The 22,309-nt window shown below is 46.0% G+C and overlaps 1 protein-coding gene across 1 annotated transcript in view; it reads right to left on the bottom strand.

Annotated features, from left to right (window-relative positions):
* Positions 1-7,530: 7,530 nt before the first annotated feature.
* thsd7aa (thrombospondin, type I, domain containing 7Aa) overlaps positions 7,531-22,309 on the bottom strand; it is a gene marked incomplete at both ends in the record, with an annotated part of 95,755 nt that continues 80,976 nt past the window's right edge. The window contains 8 exons of the mRNA XM_083684483.1: positions 7,531-7,618; positions 9,485-9,572; positions 10,067-10,277; positions 13,221-13,303; positions 16,624-16,719; positions 17,321-17,494; positions 19,628-19,802; positions 20,712-20,857. Of these exons, the coding sequence (XP_083540609.1) occupies positions 7,531-7,618; positions 9,485-9,572; positions 10,067-10,277; positions 13,221-13,303; positions 16,624-16,719; positions 17,321-17,494; positions 19,628-19,802; positions 20,712-20,857 (1,061 nt within the window). The remainder of the gene's footprint in view (positions 7,619-9,484; positions 9,573-10,066; positions 10,278-13,220; positions 13,304-16,623; positions 16,720-17,320; positions 17,495-19,627; positions 19,803-20,711; positions 20,858-22,309) is intronic.

The raw sequence follows: 22,309 nt of genomic DNA, 5'->3' as shown, positions 1-22,309 counted from the left end.
CCTTCGCTGGCTCTTTTGTCTCTGAGGACCATAAATCCACCCGGTATCCGCTTTACAGAACGATCAAGACCCTCACCAGCCTAGGCAAAAATGAAATGATACACCCCATGACCACAGAACAAGCTTACACTTGGAGACAAATATAGGACGGGGGAAAAACAAATAACGATTACATTGGAATTAATCCAGACAAAGGGTGAAGTAATCTCATAGTTCAATGAAAGATGAAAATTCGATTCAAAGCAATCATGAGGGATCAGTCCTGGTTTGATTGTCTTGCTGCCGTGCGAAGCTCGCGGAGCAGTCCTTTCTGAAAAGGGACAGCGGTTTTCAGTAGAGTCGGATAAATAACCGACGTTTTATACCGCGCGCTCTCAAACGCGCGCCTACAACACTTCCGGAGAGAAACTCCGCTCCAGCCACACGGAATATGAGAGGGGGTGGGACGAGAGGAGCGGAGGAAAGATTAAAAAACGGGGAGAGATTGGTCCGACACCTAAGGATCATAGACCGGAGTCTTTAAAGAGGCACTAAAGCCCAATAGGAAAAAGAAAAAGCTTTTCATTTACTGGCGGCACGGTATTGCGGTTGATACAGATAAATGAGCTGACATTCACAACTTAAGTGCGTAGCTATAGCCTGTGACTCGCGGACAAACTCTCACTTCTACCAGCTGCCTCTTCCAGCTCAAGAACACCATAACGTGACTATTAGACGTTGTTTTGTTCTGCACAATATGTTATGCATTTGGAACAATCAAATGGCATGAAGACTACCATACATTCAGAAATATAGGTATTATGATCGACTGAGGTATTGGCCTCTGTTTTGTCTATGCAACATTGCCTAGAAAGTAGTTCTGAATTTACCTTTATGCAAGGGAGTGTGCATGATCCTGGCAGGTAAGAATTTAACAGAAGAGTTTGACACTCAGCTGGTCCAAACCTGGCCCATTCTGATCTTGTGTGTGTGTTTGTGTGTGCATACGTGCATGCGTGTGTGAATGCAAGTGTGTGTGTGGGTGTGTGGGTGTGTGTGTGAGTGTGAGGTTGTGTATGTATGTATGTGTGTGTGTGTGTGTGTGTGTGTGTGTGTGTGTGGGTGTGTGTGTGTGTGTGTGTATGAGTGTATGTGTTATGTGCAACATCAAACGATACATAAACATGCTGTCAGAGCACAAGGTGAAAAGAGCCTCAACACATGCTGAGTATGTGTTTTTCTAGGACCAGGATAGATTGCTCTTTTTCTTTAAAACACTATCCTGAAAAAAAAAAAGAGGCGGGGAGGAGAGGTGAAAAGAAAAAGACCGGGTGGTTCAGGCTTAATAAATCTGAGGCAGTAGTCTCATTGCTACAACATTGCAGCGGTCCGGATGTGTCAACATAACTCAGCCAGTGGGCTGATGGGTTCCTGCTCTGAATGGCTCCGATAGCCTTCACAGACCCAGCATGCCATGCAGCACCAGACCCAGGGGGATAAATCACAGGAGACCTGGCCTGCTACTGTGCCGCTTTGCCACTGTGCTGCTGTGCTGCTGCTCAACCCCAGGCGGAAGGCTGTACCCCCACACATGGAGGCTATACACACACACCCCAGGCTGGAGGAAGCTGTACTCCCACACATGGAGGCTACCCCCCACACACACCCCAGGCTGGAGGAGGCTGTACCCCCCACACACTGGTTAAGTATACTGAAGGTCCAGAGACCACAAATACAGTATACTGTATTTAATTATTACATAATACTGTATCACCGTATATGTACATGTAGTCATTTAGCAGATACTCTTAACCAGAGTGACTTGTACAATACGTACACTCCTCGAAGAAGAAGAGAGAGAAATGGAATAACACCATCATCTATCCTCCCTACTGTCGCTTGGTCCACAGGAAGACTTGGACCTCTCCTGTGACTTGCTGTGTATAGTAAACCCAGTCACCCATTGACGGTACATGGAGAGACCATGAATTAACTGTTTACTAAGGGTTAATAGATAGTAAAGAAACAACTGTCAGTGAATCCTTTTCCTGCACTAAAAAAACCCAGAACTGGTTAAAAGGCTCAACACCATACAACCCGAATGCCACTTCTCCACTCGAAGGCCCCTTTTTGAAAAAGTACCTGAAGGCTGGGTCAAGTTCGAGTGTGTGTCAGAGGATACCTCTCCTGAAGATATAACAAATTGAGGCAAGCATATTATTTATGTCAGTAATGGTCACTCTTCGATGTTTTAGGGCCGTCCAGCCACCTAAGGAGAGTAGAATGATGGGGCTTGGGGAGATCTCAAGGGCGCTATTGCACCATAGAGCATCACTGAAGCACAGAGAGTTACAACTGAGAGACCGAGTGGTAGCGGTGTCAGACAGAGAGGCATTGAAAGGAGCCATGGAACTGTGGTTTTAGCCCAGTAAAGAGTAAAGACAGCCAGAAGTTAGCAGTTTAGACTGCCATTTGCCTTCATTCAGTCCAATAGACTCTTTCAATGATATGGAATAATCAGGAGGTCAAGTGTTGCTAATTCTACCAGGCACACCTTTAGTGCTTATTCACTGGGGAAGCGATAGGCAGGAGATTACAGGGTAGCAGTAGCCACTTCCTAATAGCCCACCCTAGGATTGCAGAGAGAAGGAGAGGCAGATAAAGACACGAGAGAGAGAGGAGAGAGAGAGAGAGGAAGAGAGGAAGAGGCCGATTGCCCAGCTGAATGACGCTGGCAGTATGCACAAGCTGGGTCCGGTGTCATGAATACACTCAGCTGGCATGGCTCCGTGCCCAATTGTGAGGGCAGATGTTGCAGAGAGAAAGAGAGAGAGAGAGAGAGAGAGAGGAAAGAGAGAGAGCAGGCCCTCAGGCGTGCCCGTGACGTGTGGTGATGGCAGGACTCGGTACTGTGGCTGCCACCCAGCCAGCTGCCATCTGAAGTGCCACTCCGCACCCACAGGGAGAGAGAGAGAGAGAGAGAGAGTGTTAAACTGGCCCTGACCAGAAGGGGTGGGTGTACGCCTCTATCACGCCATGTGTGGGTACAAAGCCCGGGCTTCCGCAGATCCACACCCACGGCGAAGGCTGCCAACACCTTTCATCTGGATGTGCTAGCGGGTGGGATAGCGAGCAGGCGGGCAGGCGGGCCGGCGGGCGGGCGGGCGGGCGGGCAGGCGGGCGGGCAGGCATTGAAGGAGTTGACAGAGACAAATGCAGGAGCAGAGAGACAGTCACAGGATGCAGCTGACGAGCATCAAGTACTTCCTCATCACAGTTAGATTGACTGCAGGCCTCAGAGCCAAGAAGAGGAGAGGAAACCCAACTCTCCAACATTTGTCCTTTTCTGTGTATGACACGGCACATCTTCTGAATAAAGGAACACGTGGGACTATGAGGGAAATGTTGTTTTGTTTGAGGTCATGAAGAAGGCTAGGCAGAGAAAGGGTTTGTATCTGCGATAAGATCCTTATCAAAGCCCCAATGAGAGCAAAAGTTCCTCTCTACAAAGTTTGGGAGTCCAGTCCAGGCGACTCTATCTTACAGACATTGGCAACCAGAGCAGTCCTCCTGGCAGTGGCCCTCGTCTCAAAAACCAGGAAGCCAATTCACTTAATAGAGGTAGTACTTAGTTTTATCAGTTGGAGATGATCACTTTAAGGAGACGGTATTTCTCTTCAGGCATGGGGGAACAGATTGAACTTTTTTCATCTATGGAACGGAAAGAGAATTGCATAATGTTCTTTGGTGCTTGACAATATCCTCCCTTAATCAAATTTCCTCGAGATCTTGATAACTCAGAGGTCGAGGCAAAGTCAACTGTTTGAAGTGGATTTCGCAACAGGACTTAATTGATTAGGTCAGCCTGTAGGACTTTCTTGGCAGAGGGAGATTTAATTGAAAAACAGAGACATGATTAGGAGAAGTGCTGATTGAATGATAGGACCAAGGCCATGCCAGACTACTGTCTCTGCTTAGTCCTCAATCCATGATTATAATTATGACAGCATGATGATGTCTGTTGATTAAGGCAAAAACATGACTTGAACAAGCAGAGGACAATCAACTAACTCAGTGGGATGTAATACGGAATGTAATACTTCAACTAATACTACTACTATAACAATGTAATACTACAATGTCTCAAATGATATCTCTACATACATTTGTGTAACATTGTGTTGTGCGGTACGAACCCATATAGCTTTGGTATTAGTCCCTCCAGATTTGGCCCAGTTCCATTTTGGTCACAAGACTCTACCTGTGTGCACAGATCTGAAACAATTGAAAGGGTATAATCCAGTGGAGGCTGGTGGAGGTAGAAATTGGAGGATGGGCTCACTGTACAATGACCCAGTCCTCTGATTTCTACCTCCACCGGCCTCCTCTGGTGTAATTAATATGGTGATGACGGATGAGTCTTCCTCTATAATCAAAAGCATGTTTAGAAACGTACAGACTATCTATGCATGTACTGTAGTGTTCTATTGTGTTATTTGTGACACACAGTTACCACAAACAGAAGGATAGTTCTATTTTCCCAGCCTTCTGTCAAGCCCCCCCTGTCCTCTCCTGCAGTATCTGACCCTTCACCCATGTCTGAGTCAGGGGTCCGACTTCTTCGCCAATTCTGCCTGCTTCAGCGGAATGTTTCTATTTTCTGTTTCTTCTGTCAAAGGTTAGCTTGCACTGAACTTCGTCCCCCTCCCTCTCTCTATCTCTCAGGAGAGGGAGAGGGAGAGATCCATCTGTCCAAAAACTAGCTCTAATCAAGAGATGTACAGTAGCATGTTTAAAAGATAGAAGAACTAATTGTCCAATGATATTTTCAAGTCCATTATGTATTAAGACTGATCTGATTAATTGGATACATTGATCAAATTAAACCAAATCAAATCAAATTAATGGATGTTTATAGTTCATATATTTTATGCCCTCTTCAACTCTAACTCATCAAAAGCTTTTACCAAGGTACGACTGTACGTCTCAGCTGATTTTGCAACTACTACTGTTACTATATGTACAGTATACTGTAGCTATGGCTACATGAGGTGGTTTTGATGCATGGTCCCGCCAGAATAAAATCTTGAACTGTCTTTTAGGGACATCTCGTGGTTCAGACCAACATTACAACACAAAATAAAGAGTACGATACCACATCTGATATGTCAACTAAAAGAAAATAGTTTAACGTGTCATTATTATGTGTATGCGTTTGATGAGCATGTTTTCATCGAGGAAATGGAGAAAACCAGATAGTTTTTTCTTATTTATTATCAGCAATTCGTCAGATACATATAAACAGCCTGTAGGAAAAGGACAGAGCCCAGCGACTTTGTTTTCACATCAGTATCGCTTTAGCAAAGATCAGTAACATTACACACACACGCACACACACCCACACACGCACTTCGGTTTTTTTTTTGGTTTTTTTACTTAACACCTTGTGCAATACAAAAAAAAGAACATATTTATATATAATACACAAATAAAATCATGAAATAAAAACATTATGCACTTTATTTACAACTCATAATTTAAGAAACATAAATCAAAAGTAAACATTCCTTTGACTTTCTGGCAACAAACTCCACAGAACCGTAAATGGTGGTCTCTATCACACCAGTGATACCCTCGATATTTTAATTAGGACAAAAATGTATAGCAGTAACCGACTAATTTATTTTGCATGACGTATGTCTACCTTCATCACTGAATGCATAATCAACAGCCCCTTTCTCAATATATTGCATATACACCGTTTCAGAAAGAGAATACTGAGTTTAAATGATTGAACATGTCATTGCATCAATGGCTAGAGGTGTTTGAGCTACATTTCCATTAAGACGCGTGGACCTCCTCGCCTTCATTGTAATTACCAATCTGAGTGTTGCTTCACTGTGACAATACATATTCTAACTAACTATTGAAACACAGGACCTATCATAGCACCAACCCAGGGAGAGATCAAAGCATTTGTGTGTGTGTGAGTGAATAGGGTAGATATGTCACACTAAACGCAATTAGATGGTTCCATCCCCTCTTAACCAGAGTGAAGGTAATAGTGAAGCAGAATAGGAAAATTATTGAGAGGATATTTATGATACACAGACATAGGCCCGAAGCAATTTTGATAAAAATAGAACAAGTTCTATAAGTGGTGGTTGTTAGTTTGTAGGAGATTTGAGATTACACATCAGTAGATATAGAGAAGATGTCATGAAGACTTTAGTGTGGAGCAGAACGTCATCTGAAGACCGCGTGAACAACCCCAGCCTCTTCAGTGTCTGGACAATTGGGGGGCGGAATTCAATCAAACCCGCATTGCAGGTAAATATGTGTGTTCTTTCTCTGTAGAAAATCACGTCATTTAGACCATCAAACTCAGTTTTGTTGTGTTTCTCTCAATTCAACTTAATTACAGAACTTAAAACTAACATTATCATGGTGCACGAGCTATGAAATACATATTTCCTACAGTGCCGGTTTAAGCGAATTGCTGACTTTGTGTCACTGAAGGACGATAATAAAGGAAATGGAAAATAATTCACCATATTAAGCCTTCAGAGGCACAGTCAAAGAAACCGTCGGGAGACAAACAAAGTCAGTCAGGCAGAGAATGAGACAGAATGCCGCTGTACACAATAGGAAGGTAAAGTGGTGAGCACAAAAGAAACATATTTACATTGCGTCCCATCATATTACGTACAAGAGGTAAAAGACGAAAATATGAACAAACATTGGTGAGTTCTGTTTGCAAAAAGGTCTACGTTTTTTTTTTCTTTTTTTTTTCTTTTACATTTCTAGCACAAGACTGTACATCATCTTGTATTTGAAAGAGGCAGTTTCCTATGGCAATGCTAGTCATAAGTACATATCATGCTGCACTAATATAGTGCAAAATTGTGCCTGAAAAACGGAGCAGGGAGAGAGGCAGGCGTTATTTCCTGTGACGTTTGACAGTGTTTCTGAAAGATTAGGACACTCGTATTGTTTGAGGAAAATGGGATCTAGTCCAGGTCAAAATAGTGAACCAGAATGTTTTTCCAGGAGAAAAAAAAGCGGGGAGTCATGTCATTCCCGACAGAGCAGAGCCTGCTCATTTGTGGCCAAGGAGGGACAGGGAGCAGACCAGAGGAGACTTGTGCTTTCTCAGCAACATCTTTGTGTTTTGGGGGTAGGGGTTCCTCAACCTTCGTTTTGAAAGACGTTTTATTTTACAGAAAGTAGTAAATGGCAGATAAGCAAAGGCAGACTTCCGTAAGAAGATAGAGTTTGTGAAGGCTCTTGTGAAACAAAGTATAAAAATGTAAATAAATAAAAAGAGGAGGGGAAAATTCTAGGCTACTAATGAACATGGATTTCGGTTTGACTTCTTTTTGCTCTCTGAGGTTTATGATTTTGAACTTTTACATCAGTCTGTAGTCTTCCCAGGATTCCAGATGTTTTGGCCTCGCCCATTGGCAGCCTGAGGAGAGAAGTGGATTTCCGTGACAACCCGTCTGTCCCAGGACAGTCTCCATGGTAGCAACTTTGTGAGCAGGTGAAGGTCTACATGTCTGCGTCGCCGTCATAGGCCAGTGTCAGGGGCTTCAGTCTGTTGTTCATCTGTCTTCGTTGGGGTTTCTTTGGCTTTTTACTGGAAAAATTAAGAAAAAAAAAAGTATAAATGTTATACATGTTTTCCATCCTTTGTTGTAAGTTGCTTTGGATAAAGGCGTTTGCTAAATGCCATAAATGTAAATGTTAAAGAATGGTATTTTAATGATATTAGGAAGTTGCTTTCCATCCTTTGAAACACTTATTTCATATTTGTCATGGAGAGAGCCCAAGCTCTGGTGATGCCTATTAGCAAAGGATGGTTTTCCAAAAAATGATTTCCAAGACCCAAACGTTTGATTAGGTTCATTGGCCTCTTGTTAGAGCCCCATGCATTGCTGTGCTGAATGCTGAATGCCATGCATTTAGTAAATTCAGTATAGTCATGCAGCGATAGGCAACATTGAAACATCTACGTTATCTCTAGCTCACAGCATAAGTTAGTGAGGCAACTTTCAGAGGCCCTTGACCTAGCATTGATTGATACTGACTAATGCAAAACTTCATCAACAGTCTGAACGGCTTGTATCATTCTTTCCACATCAAGGTTTGGGCAGAGAGCAGTGGAGGCTGGTGGAGGTAGAAATCGGAGGATGCATGGAATGGAATGAGGAATGGTATCAAACATGTGTTTGATACCATTCCATGCATTTACAATGAGCCCGTCCTCCAAATTCTACCTCCACTAGCCTCCCCTGGGAGAGACATTTGCCTCAGGAAGCTGATGACGGGGACAGGCAAAGCAGCAGCTAACAGCCCAGAACAGTTTCCACTCACCTTAATGAAAACTACGACACACAGAAACAGTGGCGTAGACAATTAGCTACTGTAGGTACAGGACAGCACTACTTCATAGCATATCGAGGCTAACATATCACAACTCAACACATATAAACCACAGTTATGGTTACACAATAACACTATGAGGAATTAAGGAAGATAGTATGATAGAATATGGAAATGTGTTGTGTTAAATTGGAAATGGACACGGAATGTAAGGATGGATGGAGTGAAGATGGATTGAATGGCAAATGATAAGAGATTGGATAAAGGTGTAATTCCTCTGTCTGTCCAGAAGAGGGCAGAAGAGGGCTGATCATCAATGCATGTAGTAACCTTGACATCATGATGATCTGAAGCACTCCACTAGAAGTTAAAGTCACTACTGCCCCCTATGGAGGTGCTCTAAAGACTACAGTACCCACAATCCCCTATTCTAGTCGCATGATCAGGAGGGTCAGAGGGCTCACTGGCATGGGATGGGACTTCCTGCTCACCTCCAACAACGGCTCCATGCGATTGGTCGGACAGGCACATGTGATAATGGGAAGGAAAAGGCGTATCATGTGACCAGCGAGGGCAGCCACAGTTAGAAAAGAACCCCTGCCTAAGTGATAACGGTTTCAACACGCTGTTGTTGATCTTGTTGTTGTTGATCTTGTTGTTGTTGCTGTTGTTGATCTTGTTGTTGTTGATCTTGTTGTTGTTGCTGTTGTTGATCTTGTCGTTGATCTTGTTGTTGTTGCTGTCGTTGATCTTGTTGTTGTTGCTGTTGTTGATCTTGTTGTTTTTGCAGTTCTTGCTGCTCTGCCTGTTGGCAGTCTGGGCATGTGTATGTGTCACTGTGATCCATCCAGATACCAGAGTCAGTGGATGAGTCAGACTTGGAACGATGGGCACAAAACATACTGACGGGGATGCATGTGGATGAAGTGGGGGGGGAGGGGGGGGGGGGTGAAAATAGAAAAGCAGAATAGGGGATGGGTGGGGGGGGGCAAATAATGATAATGGCATGACTCCAAATGAATGGGTGAATGAATAACATGAAACGTGTTGTATCCATGTGTATTGTGTGATGCCTATGTGCGTTGCGGTGGAGAGAGTGAGTATCAGCCGGGTAACTTACCATGCTAGGTAGGTCATAGAGACGATAAAGACCAGTAGAACGAAGGCTCCCGCCGCCACACCGTAGACCCATGTCTTCAGCTTGCCGTCTGGGAAGCGGGAGACATAACAGAAACTTCACTCAATGGACAAGTGGCTACCGGAAATACAGCTCACAACAGACTCCTCCACTGAGAAAAAGGATCCAATCCGATCAGCGCATCCCCTGTCCTGTACAACAGAGGGCAGTAGAGCGCCATAGATGTGGAATGGAATCCATCTCCATTTTGCTGCTCAACTTTTGTATTTAAAGTCCCCGTTTGTGAATTATGCTTTTTTTTTTTCTTTTTTAGGAATAATGAACACAGTATTATGCCGCACTACATCATCACAAGTGTACAAGGACATATTTCAGAGGACAAAATATTATACTGCCAGGATGGGTGTGGAGCTGTAGGAATGGTGGAAGATACATCTGTCGTCTGTATCCTCATAAATGAAAATTCATAGATATATATATAAAAAAATAACACAAAACAAAAAACACACAAATACCACTATTCTGCTTCTTCATCAGCATTGTGATGAAGGCAAGGTTGTTTACCTGGGCTGAAGGGCTGCAGGAACCAGGTGCGTCCCGCCCTGCCAGGCTGGTTGGCGGGCTGGGTGGGGCTAATGGCCCGTATGGTCTTCACGTCCGCACGGTTGTCTCCCGCCGTGGGGATCTCTAGCACGGGGATGACCGTGCACTGGTCCAGGAGACCGTCGGAGGTCATGACCTCCGTGTAGCCGTCCTCACAGCCACACACACCCGCCTGGCGGAGGAGCAACAACAACAACAACAACACAACACACACACGTCGTCATACACAGGCCCACCACGTACATGTACAGTAAGGGAACACACACAATCACATACAATCCGTTTCTAGGCTGATCAGTAACATGTTTGTGTTCATCAAAAAATGATTACGATTTGAGTTCAGTTGAATGCAGCTATTTTTGGTCAGGTTTAATCCCTTACACTCATCGAAGAATTGAATCAAGATTGTTTTGATCCAAATCTATCATGTTGCAATTCCTGACATCACGCAGCATTAGCACAAGCTGATATCTTGGCAGGATTCAACAGAATTATCACGGTTCAATCCCCTTTACAAATGGTGCAGGCGGAGAGAGTGGGGGCGAGGAGAGTATGTTCTTTGATTTGGAGGGTGGGGTGTGTGTTTGGGGGTTACACACCGCCAGCCCAGAGTTTCCTCCTGTTTTCTCTCTCTCTCTCTTCTCATCCCTCCTTTCTCTGTCTTCTCTATCTGCCTGATCACGACGGGGGGTCCCCCTATTCCCCACGGCAATCTCCGGAGGATAATCACCCCGCAGAAATACCCACAATGCAAACAGTGGCTGTACTGCACACACAGGGCCAGCAGATGAGAGAGCAGGAACTCTGAGGTTCATTTGCATATTCAAAGTGGCAGACGAGAGGGGGGCCGGATGTAGTCTTATCTTCTGCTTTATATGCAGCAAAGTTCAATGCCACAGCATGGGGTTGCACACACACACACACACACACACACACACACACACACACACACACACACACACACACACACACACACACACACACACACAGCCTATGCTGAGACTGATTTAGAAATACAGTACACATAATCATACACACAACCACACACACACACACACATAAGTACATGCACACATGCATGCACACACACACACACACACACTATTTAAGAATATGGAATCCCTCTCACACACGACCACACCCACCACACAAGAGTACAGAAAAAAAAAACAGTAAACACACTGCCACTTAACAGAACCACACCAATACAAACACAAACACATAGTAACATACACTGTACTGTACTCTCTGCATACATGAACCCACTTCTGAGCATCATTCATGTGACAATGTTGTTCCAGCTCACACACATGGCCCTCAGGGCTGTGTTCCAGGGTGTGATTGGTGTAGTCGTAGTGACTAGCTCTGATGCAGGCTGACATTGGTGTCTGTGCAGAGCACTGCAGATCACCCTGCTCTCCTCTCTCTACTGAAGGGCTCTCCTGATGTTTCAGGGAAATTCAATCTGTTTGTTCTGAAAAGAAATGCTCTGATTGCTTAGCTCTCCGAGGAGGAGGAGAAGAAGGAGGAGGAGGAGGAGGAGGAGGTGGAGGAGGAGGACCGAGGGAGATGGAGGAAGACGACCGGAGCAGCAGGAGGAGGAAAAGGAAGGGAGGAGGAGTAGGAGGAGGTGGAGGAAGAGGAGGAGCAGGAGGAGGAGGAAGAGGAGGAGGTAAAGAAGGCCCGGAGGAAGAGGAGGAGGAGCAGGAAGACCAGAGGCGGAAGATGAGGAGGAGGAAGAAGAGGATGGGAGGGGGAGGAGGATGAGGAGGAGGAGAAGGAGGACTGTAGGAGGAATATGACCGGAAGAGGAGGAGGAAAAGGAGGAAGAGGATGGGAGGAAGACCAGAGGAAGAGGAGGAGGTGGAGGACCAGAGGAGGAAGACAAGGAGGAGAGGAGGAAGAGCAGAGGAGGAAGAGGAGGAGGTGGAGGACCGGAGGAGGAAGACAAGGAGGAGAGGAGGAAGAGCAGAGGAGGAAGAGGAGGAGGTGGAGGACCGGAGGAGGAAGACAAGGAGGAGAGGAGGAAGAGCAGAGGAGGAAGAGGAGGAGGTGGAGGAGTAGGAAAAGGACGGGGGAGGAGGGGGAGGAGGATGGGAGGAGGAAGAAGAGGATGGGAGGGGGAGGAGGATGAGGAGGAGGAGAAGGAGGACTGTAGGAGGAATATGACCGGAAGAGGAGGAGGAAAAGGAGGAAGAGGATGGGAGGAAGACCAGAGGAAGAGGAGGAGGTGGAGGACCAGAGGAGGAAGACAAGGAGGAGAGGAGGAAGAGCAGAGGAGGAAGAGGAGGAGGTGGAGGACCGGAGGAGGAAGACAAGGAGGAGAGGAGGAAGAGCAGAGGAGGAAGAGGAGGAGGTGGAGGACCGGAGGAGGAAGACAAGGAGGAGAGGAGGAAGAGCAGAGGAGGAAGAGGAGGAGGTGGAGGAGTAGGAAAAGGACGGGGGAGGAGGGGGAGGAGGATGGGAGGAGGAAGAAGACCGGAGGACCAGGAGGAGCGTAGGTAGAGGAGGAGGAGAAGGAGGAGGAGGAGGAGGAAGAGACTTCAAAAGCCACTACGCCTATTCTGGGATGTTTCTCTCACACTGGAGTGACAATAAACACACCTTCAGAATGACATTGTACTGAAGAATATGTGAGTCACTGCAGAAAGAAAATTATTCATGTATTCTACACCTTTTTGTTTTGTCTCGGGGAAGAACTAGAACACGCTCAATGAGGTGCGGGGAATATATGAAAATGAAAAAAAATTAAACAGCAAATAGAATCTTGATTAAGCGTTGCAATTTTCCAGGCTGCGGAAAAAGCATGTACTATATTTATACATGTATATGTATAACAGCACAGCAGATGCTTCGGCCTCAAGCGTCTCAGTACGTCCACAGAGTCATGTGGACGTATGCGCATGTAATGGGAAGACCTTAACAACTGCATAAACACACAATCACAAGCACACAACTGCAGTGCACCTATCTCTGTTTCCTCCCCTCTTTCTAACCAGCCCAGATAGACTGGTGTCATCCACACACACACACACACACCCACACCCACTCACACATATACACATACCCTATTACTCATCTTCTCCGTCTCCAGGGCAACTGCTCTCAGACTCACCTCTGTGCATACGGAGCGTGGTTTGTCACAGGCGGGGTCACATGACCGATCTGCTACCGGCTGGACTGTCATTGGGCATCCACCTGCAGGGCAAGGGTCAGAGGTCAGCAGTGAGTGATTTTGGTAGTGGGGAGTTGAAGAGAGGGCACAATAAGCATACTCTCCCTCTAAGACATGAATACACACGCACGCAAACACTCGCACACACACACACACACACACGTGCACACATGCACGCACGCACGCACGCTCGCTCGCAGGCGCATACACGCACATGCACGCGCACACACACACACACACACACACACACACACACACAGCAGAATGGGAGCAGACACGCGGCCCAGATTCTTAGGCAGCTTTTGTTGCTGTCTTTGTTATTCTTCTTCAGTTTGTTGTGCTGGAGGCAACAGGGATCAGAGGCGTGTAGATCCCCTCTCTCTCCCTCTCTCTCTCCCTCTCTCTCTCTCTCTCTCTCCCTCCCTCTCTCTCTCCCTCTCTCTCTCTCCCTCTCTCTCTCTCTCTCTCTCATTCCAGAGCGCAAGGCAGGCTGCAACAATGGATCTCAGCCTCCCTATTGTTCAGCCCCTCATTCAGCGCTACTCTGTTTGTGTTTTGATACTGGAATAGTTTGGTAATTTCTTACCAGTTTCACTCTGATACCCACAACAAAAATTCCACTCAAACCCCAGATGAATACACACAATCCTATTAGTTCACGGTTTAGTAGACATGTAGTGTGCAGCCGCCTCGCAGAATGTAAGCGTGCACAATCATTTGGGTAAATATGAAGCCTTTGCTCTCCCATTGTCCCAAATGAATAGCATGTGTGTGTGTGTGTGTGTGTGTGTGTGTATATAGGCCTAAGAGAACCTCTAATGCTTCTTATATGAAGGAGAGAAAGTCCTCAGAAAGTAAAGCCGTCTAGCCCCGGCCCCATTTTCTCTCTGTTTAAGAGAGAGCCCCAGGGAGAATCCAATTGTCCTATCACTGCAGTGGAATGGACTGCCCTGAGGCAAAAGGGAGAGGGCTTCTCTCACTGAGCTTTCATTTTCACTACACGAGAACTTGATCAATACACAACTGCAAGGATGCCACAGAAGAGATTGTGTTTTGAAGAGAGGGGGGGGGGGGATACTAGACCCTTACTCACAGCTCATACAGTCAGTAAGACACCGCTAGCTCTCACTGCTAGCTAGGAGCTCTTACACGGTTACTATGGCAATCTCTCAGGTGGCAGCCAAGACTGCGTTTGTCAGTTGGAGTTCAAACAGAACCGTGGCAACCAGGTCCAACTCCATTACTTCAACATACTCAGGAGAGATGCGTTGCCACATGTAAAGAGTGGGCCTGGATGGGATCCCAGCATGTGATTCCCAAAAATGCAACTGTCTGCAGAAAAACCTTGGTGATCTATCAAAGGTGCTGTTGAATATTCATGATGTGACGAGCATGGATGGTGAGCTTATTATGAATATTCATGAGGGAAAGCCACTACTCGAGAGGGAACGTTTACATCAAGGAAATGCAAGCTATCTGCCAATCAAAGCACCCCTGAAATATGCATGCCATCTGGAAAAATGAAATGCCTTGGCATGGTATTCATCACCTACTGATACACATGCTTTTAAAGTACCATACAAATGTCATACTGTACTATACACACACACACACACACACACACACACACACACACACACACACACCCCCCAGTGTACATACAGATTGCAGCAGTGTTTGAGCCATATTCTCATTCATCCAATTAAATGGTGATTTATCAGTAAATATGGCAGATATCTTGTATCTTGTTAAATGATACGTGTCATGATATTCAACACTGTACTATAACACCTCACTCAGGCTCTCCAAGTAATGAGATGTGAGTAAATATGACACAGATACTGTTGCTTGTATCTTTTTGCAAATTACAATAACTGATGTGATAGGAGACTGGTGGAGGGAGAAATCGAAGGACGGAGGGCTGTCAACTCTCACACATTGACCGTGACAATCACGATTTGGACCCCCCTGTCACGTTCTCACACCAACGAGTCAAACTCACAATCCAAAACACACTATCATTCATTCAATTCATCTCTGACAGTTTGCGGTGACATTCACATTTATGGCATTTAGCAGACGCCTTTATCCAATGCGACTTGCAACAAATACATTTGTTTAAGTAAGTGAATCATCTGTCCATCAGTCAGATAAGTAAGATAAAGTAATCAATGCTCAGACCAGGGGCCATAGGCAGTCACAATGCTAGAAGAAGGATTTTTATTTTTTTATTAATAGGAGAGAAACTAGTGGGGGTGAAGAGGTCTTTAGGAGGGACTGTCAAGATGTAGCCTGAAGAAATGGGTCTTCAATCTACGGTGTACATAGTTGCATACCACTCTGGGTTATTTTCTGCCTAAACCGGCATTCCTTGTGCCTGCCACGCACCATGTAGCCTAGACCTGGCTGGTGGTTATTCCAAACTCACCGCTTTGTGGACCTGGATACGGCTGCACCACTTGCACAAGTGAATTTGGAAGGCATTTTCGATGGGGCTAGCGACATGAAAGGTACCACATGAGGGTAAGTTGGATAATGATAATAACATATTTTAGCATTTTTTTTCCTGCCACTACTGATCTTGACTTATGACAACAGACCTCGAATCACCAAAGGAGCAGCAGTCTGTAGGGAGATGAGGTCTAATGGTCTAATCCCTGATAACGTCTTCTAATCCCCTTCCCCCGTCACACGTCAGATTTAGAGAGTCTGGATGAAGTGGTGTGTTACAATGAGCCCGTCCTCTAATTTCTACCTCCACCAGCGTCCCCTGCTCCACACCGTAACTTCACCACTTCACTCGGGCTCTGCAGCCAACAACTGTTTAATCTGACGTGTGATGGGCAATGGGATTAGAATGTGTCTGTGACTTTATCATGGATTAAAGCCTGGTCTCCCTGCAGGCTGCTGCTCCTTCAGTGACAGTGACAGGGACGGTGCTCGGAAGGCAATCTGTCCCCCAGAACGTGTCTCTTAACCGACAGCAACAGGGGGGCTTTAAATAACCTTATCCACATCATCAGGCAGGGAGCACGGAGAGTGGCAGACCTGCAGTGTGCTGACTGGGTGCTGTCACCACGAGAGTGTGTGTGGGATGCATGACCTCATTCATGCATACACTGTGATTACGCACCAGCTTGAGAGGCAGCGACAGAAATCTACTTCAGGATGAATTGCTTTGCTACTGTAACACACACACTCTAGTTAAGCCCCCGTCGAGCCCGTAGGGCATGTCAAAGAAGCACAGTCAATACTGTTTATTTATAAACACACGGCCAAAAGGCTCGATTGTCGGTAGAGTGACGGGGGTGGGTAGAACCATGAGAGCAGTGGTATTTCGTACCTGTGACGTTCAGTCCGTCTGAACGTTGGCACCACACCAGGCGGGAGGAGCTCCTCCACGCTCCAGTCATCCACTTGTACTCAAGACACTGGCCCTCTGTGAAGGAGTGGGGAGGGGGGGAGGGGGTGGGAGGAGGGGGGGGAGAGAGCCATGGGTCAGTGGTACTGATTCCTTCACAGATATACCAACAAATCACACAGGGAAACGTATACAGCACAGAGACATGCGTTGTCACACAGGAGACATGTGTCCTACCACAACCGCACACTGTCTGTGTAGATTGATATACTATGAACGTACATGTTCGAACACTTTGAGCAAAGAAGTGCTTTAATATACAGTACCAGTCAAAAGTTTGGACACACCTTCTCATTCAATGGTTTTTCTTCATTTTTATTATTTTCCACATTGTAGATTAATATTGAAGACATCAAAACTATGAAGGAACACATATGGAATGATGTAGTAAACAAAAAAAAGTGTTAAACAAACCAAGTAGCCACCTTTTGCTTTGATGACAGCTTTGCACACTCTTGGCAAGGTGTGTCCAAACGTTTGACTGGTACTGTAAATTCAATATAACATTACCCCTCTGTTTGTGCAGGGAAACGTTTGCATTCATTTCATACAGTGAAGACAGGGTGATATTTCTGTTGTGATCCAATGAGATCCATATACAGGTACTGTAGAAACCAACCTGTGCAGGGCCGGGCCTCCCACTCCTGTTCTGGACACTGCATCAGGTTCTCAGGTTCCTGAGCCAGGATGGCTCTGGAGCGGACCTGGACCGAGCCGAAGCCCAGGTCATCTCCGCTCACACAGCTCAGCTGACAGGGGCTCCAGACGGTCCAGTCTGTCAGGTAGCAGTCGCCTACATTACAAAAAAAGAAACAACAAGAAAATGCACACCATGATTTTGGACCGATGTTTAAGCAGCGAGCTGCCTTCTTCAGGGTTTCAATCCAGCAGTACATCACAACACACGCATGTACGCATGCAGGCACGCCCACACACACACACACACACACACACACACACACACACACACACACACACAGATGTTTCAGAACTCACAACTCATGTCAAACTAATGGGGGAATAATTGGAAAATATTGAGCAGTCTGAGCTACATGTTGGCACCTGTGTAAGAGGGATGGTGGTGCATCTGGCATGAACAGACACAGACACAGACAGACACAGACAGACAGACACGGACAGAGACACAGACAGACAGACAGACAGACAGACAGACAGACAGGACAGACAGACAGACACAGATGGAGGATATGCTTGTTTCTTGATGAAAATAATAGTCAACCCACAACCCACAAAAGATATCCAGCTAGGTGGTGACCTTGGGTGTGTGTGTGTGTGTGTGTGTGTGTGTGTTTCAACTCTGCAGGCAGTTTCTTTGGCATGATGTTACGCTGCGTTGTGTTCGTTAATACTCTGCACACATTTCTTCACAGACAGACACAGACAGACAGACAGACAGACACAGACAGACAGACAGACAGACAGACAGACAGACAGACCTTAGGGTCGGTTAGGGTTTGGCCTAACCCTAACAGACACTTCAGAATTCACAACACATATCACACTGAAGGGGAATCCTGCTACTGTAGGAACTTCTCATTAGAGCTTTCTATGCTTCAGGTACCAGTCTCTCTACAGTTACTGGCGTCTGAGTGGATTTGTTGGAGGGAAAACCCTCTCCCTGGCACTTCTCGGAAGCCAGACATCTCAATTAAACCCCAGCTCAAATGTTTTTCCACCCGAAGCACCTGATCCATTTTTCATTATCCTCTGGTTTGGGTCAGGGTGTCCTCAGGAAACGAGACATTCCCAATTAACCAGGTCACAGCCTTCCTATTGTGGTGGCACCGGCACGGCTGATGTGAGCACACTTCTAAATATTAATTAATCATAAAGCTGCCTGTCCAAAAGAGCCCTAATCTGCCTCATGACTGGAGACCAGGCACGTGCACATTCCCAGGCATTGCCCTCTGTGTGTGTGTCATGGTGTTGTGGCATGGCTTGGGCCAGGGAGGCCAGGGAGGCAGGGGTATGATCAAGAGCTGGAAGAGGATAGGTTTAACATCTGGTGGGGTGCAGGTGGAGATGGAGTGGTCCCCTCTGTGCTTTCTTGCTGCCAATAGAGGATCGGCTGATTATGTACAATACATAACTAAGTAGGGCACAGTAACAGTGAATGGGTTGTGTCATGTTTGAGTGGTACAATACATGTGAGAGGGCACACACACACACACACACACACTTCTCTCTCGCTCTCTCTCACTCACACACACACACACACACACACACACACACACACAGTTACTACAGTGTTTGCTGCTGTATGAACCGGTGTCACAACTCTCTACTTCTGCTACACAGAACACGTCAAAACGAGACCTTGGATCTGTCATTCAGCGGCGCCAGCTAAAGAGAGAAAGTATATGAACTGTAAAAATAGTGCTCTCTCTAGTCATTTTCAGACATCCCTTTCTCTCCCTGCAGCTCTGAGGCAGTTTGTGATGTTGAGAGGCTTCCATTAAAGGAGGGCAAATCATCTCTACTCTCATGTTATTGCAGATGGAAAAGTTGCATAATGGAATATGATGCATCCACTTTCAGATCTTGTAAACCTTACTCACAAGCTTGTTTGATTCCCGAAAATGCCAGTCACCAGCGCTATGAACAATACTATACTGCTCTGGAGCAGAAATTCAGTAGGAGTACTCTCTCTCTTTCATACTGGTATGAGAATGCTGAGTATCTAGCCGTAAGTGTTTCAGTGTCAATAAGCCACTGCTGTATCTCTGAGAGATTCATGTTACGAGAGAGCAGGACTAGACTATAACACAACGAGCGCCATATAAACGTCTCTCCGAAGATCTGTGGATAACTGTGATTTAGAGGAGGGACTCAGCAAGAGGGGGCTTTTAGAACCAGATAAAGCACTGCACGTCACTTTTTTTTTTTTTTTAGTTAGTGAGGTTACCTGGACAGGGGACGGTGCAGGGCTCCTCGAGAGTGATCTGTCTGTCTCCCTCCACAGAGGGCTCCAGGTCCCCACAGAGCTCATCGTCGACCTCGTTGCTCCCTCCCTGGCCCGAGCCGTCGGACACGAAGCAGGACACGGTCCTGAAGCGCAGGCCCTCACCGCACCGTGCCCCCTGGTGGACAACGGAGAGAACAGCACAGGGTCAAACACAGTCGATACAAGCATTTCATCTCTCTCTCTCTCTGTCTCTCTGTCTCTGGCCAGATCTACACTGTACACTCACACAGAGACGGCTGCTGCGTACACAACTTCCCACTGTTAAGAGTTCAGAGTTTCTGTGAGTTTTCTGTCAGGCCCCATGCCCATTGATTTTTTGGTTGTTTTTTGGGGGTTTTGTCAAAAGCATAGCAACTCAGATGGTGCTGTAGGGCTGCTGATGAGCTACCGTACGCTGTCAAGAATGCAGGCTGGAGGAGAAACAGCAGAGAACAAAGGAGTGTCAACACTCCCTCACTCGGAAATCCAGAGGCATGTCGAAAATAAAGTTGCTTCTGGCAACAAAAGCGAGAGAGAGAGAGAGAGAGAGAGAGAGAGAGAGAAAGAGAAATAGAGAGAGAGAGAGAGAGAGAGAGAAAGAGAAATAGAGAGAGAGAGAGAGAGATAGAGATAGAGAGAGAGAGAGAGAGAGGGAGAGAAAACCCTGGCCCTGTCTTAGACCTTTTGCCTTTAATAAAACCGCTGATAGGCTGAGTGTGTCAGGCAGATGACAGGATAGGAAGAAGGGAAAAGAAGGAGAGGAGAGGGGGAGAGGAGGAGAGAGAAACAAGAGGTCTGGGGTTTCATCCTCTAGGATGGAATACCAGTTCATGAATTTTTCATAAAAAGAAGGACAAATAAATGGAAAACCCCAATAACGAGAATCTGTGAAATGTGATGAAATAACAATGTCTTGAGGAGAGGAGAGGAGAGGGGGAGGAAGGAGGAAAGGAGAGGGGGAATGGACTAGCACAGAGAGGCAGATGATTTCACATTGTAGTGTGCAGCACAGCTCACAGGCAGTAAGGTTGTGGTTTGGTCTCACCTCAGACTTGCATTCGGACCAGGGGCTGTAGCGCCACCGGTAACAGGGTCTCACAGGACAGGGCTTCCGCTGCTCCATCTGAGGGGGGCACAGACGCCCGTCTCCCTGGGGCACCTGGAGCACCGTCCTCCTGCGCCACAGATTCCCTGGAGATGAGGAGAGGAAGAGGAGGAAGAGGAGGAAAGAGAGTTGGTTCATCATAGATGACGTGAAGGGTGGTATTCAATCAAACTCGGAAACAGGGATCCAGTTCTCAGTAAAACAAGGTAAGAACATAAGAAAAAAACATCCGCTGCATATCAATTTAGCATGCTTTTAGGACAAATGTTTTTTTGTTGTTGATTTATACCATCGATGAGATGAAGATTAGATAATGTTGTTAAAGGTTGGATGGTGGGTCTTATAAGTGTTTGAGTACAAAGTGGGGTCTTATAATAACAGAATCATATTGCCCCCAGATATACTTTATCATGTATATGACTCATACACTCGGCATATTGAGTTCCACCAGAATCATCTAAGGCTCTTTGAGGCGCGTTGCTGTAAAATATCACATTACATCAAACTCAGGTAACTTCATTTCTCAAGAATAGGTCTGGCTGGCATGTGACCTAAATCTCTCTCTCTCTCTCTCTCTCTCTCTCTCTCTCTCTCTCTCTCTCTCTCTCTCCCTCTCTCCCTCTCCCTCTCTCCCTCTCTCCCTCTCTCCCTCTCTCCCTCTCTCTCTCTTAATGTGATATAGCTTCTGTGGTTCCGCTCTCCTCCAAATGACTTAATCTCGGGGTGCAATTTTAGAACCTAATTCCGACGCCCATAGCCATGTTGAATATTCATATTATTCTGTTGTTTTAAAATTGAATAAGAGACTGTAATGTCAGGGGGGTGTTGGAAGGGGGGCGGGGAGGAAGGAGTGCTGCTTTTACCCACATGTACCCTGCATTTTAAGAGAGGGGCCCTGGGGGGGGCCGGATAAAACAATTACCGGAGACTCAATCTCATAGATGACGCGCAGAGTTCCGACTGCCACAAACTCAACTCCCCCAAAAAGATTGAAAACATTTAGCGAGAGACACAGTTACAGTACCACTTCAAAAACTGCCACGGAAAATAAACTAGGTCCTGAAAATTATGAGCACAATGAAAACGCCCCCCAAAAACATTTACGGCATTTAGCAGACGCCTTTATCCAAAGCGACTTACAACAAATACATTTGTTTAAGTAAGTGAAGCATCTATCCATCAGTCATCATAAGATGAAGTAATCAATGCTCAGATCAGGGGCCATTGGCAGTCACAATGCTAGAAGAAGGAATTTTCCCTAACCCTATTTTTTTTATTAACAGGAGAGAAACTTGTATAGGGGGGTAGTGGGGGTGAAGAGGTCTTTAGGAGGGAAGCACTGTGAGACAGTTATACTCCGATAGAAACCCCATTCTTGAAAAACATTACAGTACGGTATGTACTGTACTCTACTATAGCTAAAGGTCATATACAGGACTACAGTACACACATAAAACGGCCTCCCCCTGTTTCCCTTGCACTAACCCTAACCCTATGAGGACTATTAGTGGAGGCTGGTGGAGGTGTGTTTGATACCA

Source organism: Argentina silus, assembly GCF_951799395.1.
Source record: "Argentina silus genome assembly, chromosome: 14".
In the NCBI taxonomy this organism is placed as follows: Eukaryota; Metazoa; Chordata; class Actinopteri; order Argentiniformes; family Argentinidae; genus Argentina; species Argentina silus.
The sequence above is the reverse complement of the archived record's forward strand: the minus strand, read 5'-3'. Positions and strand labels throughout refer to the sequence as shown.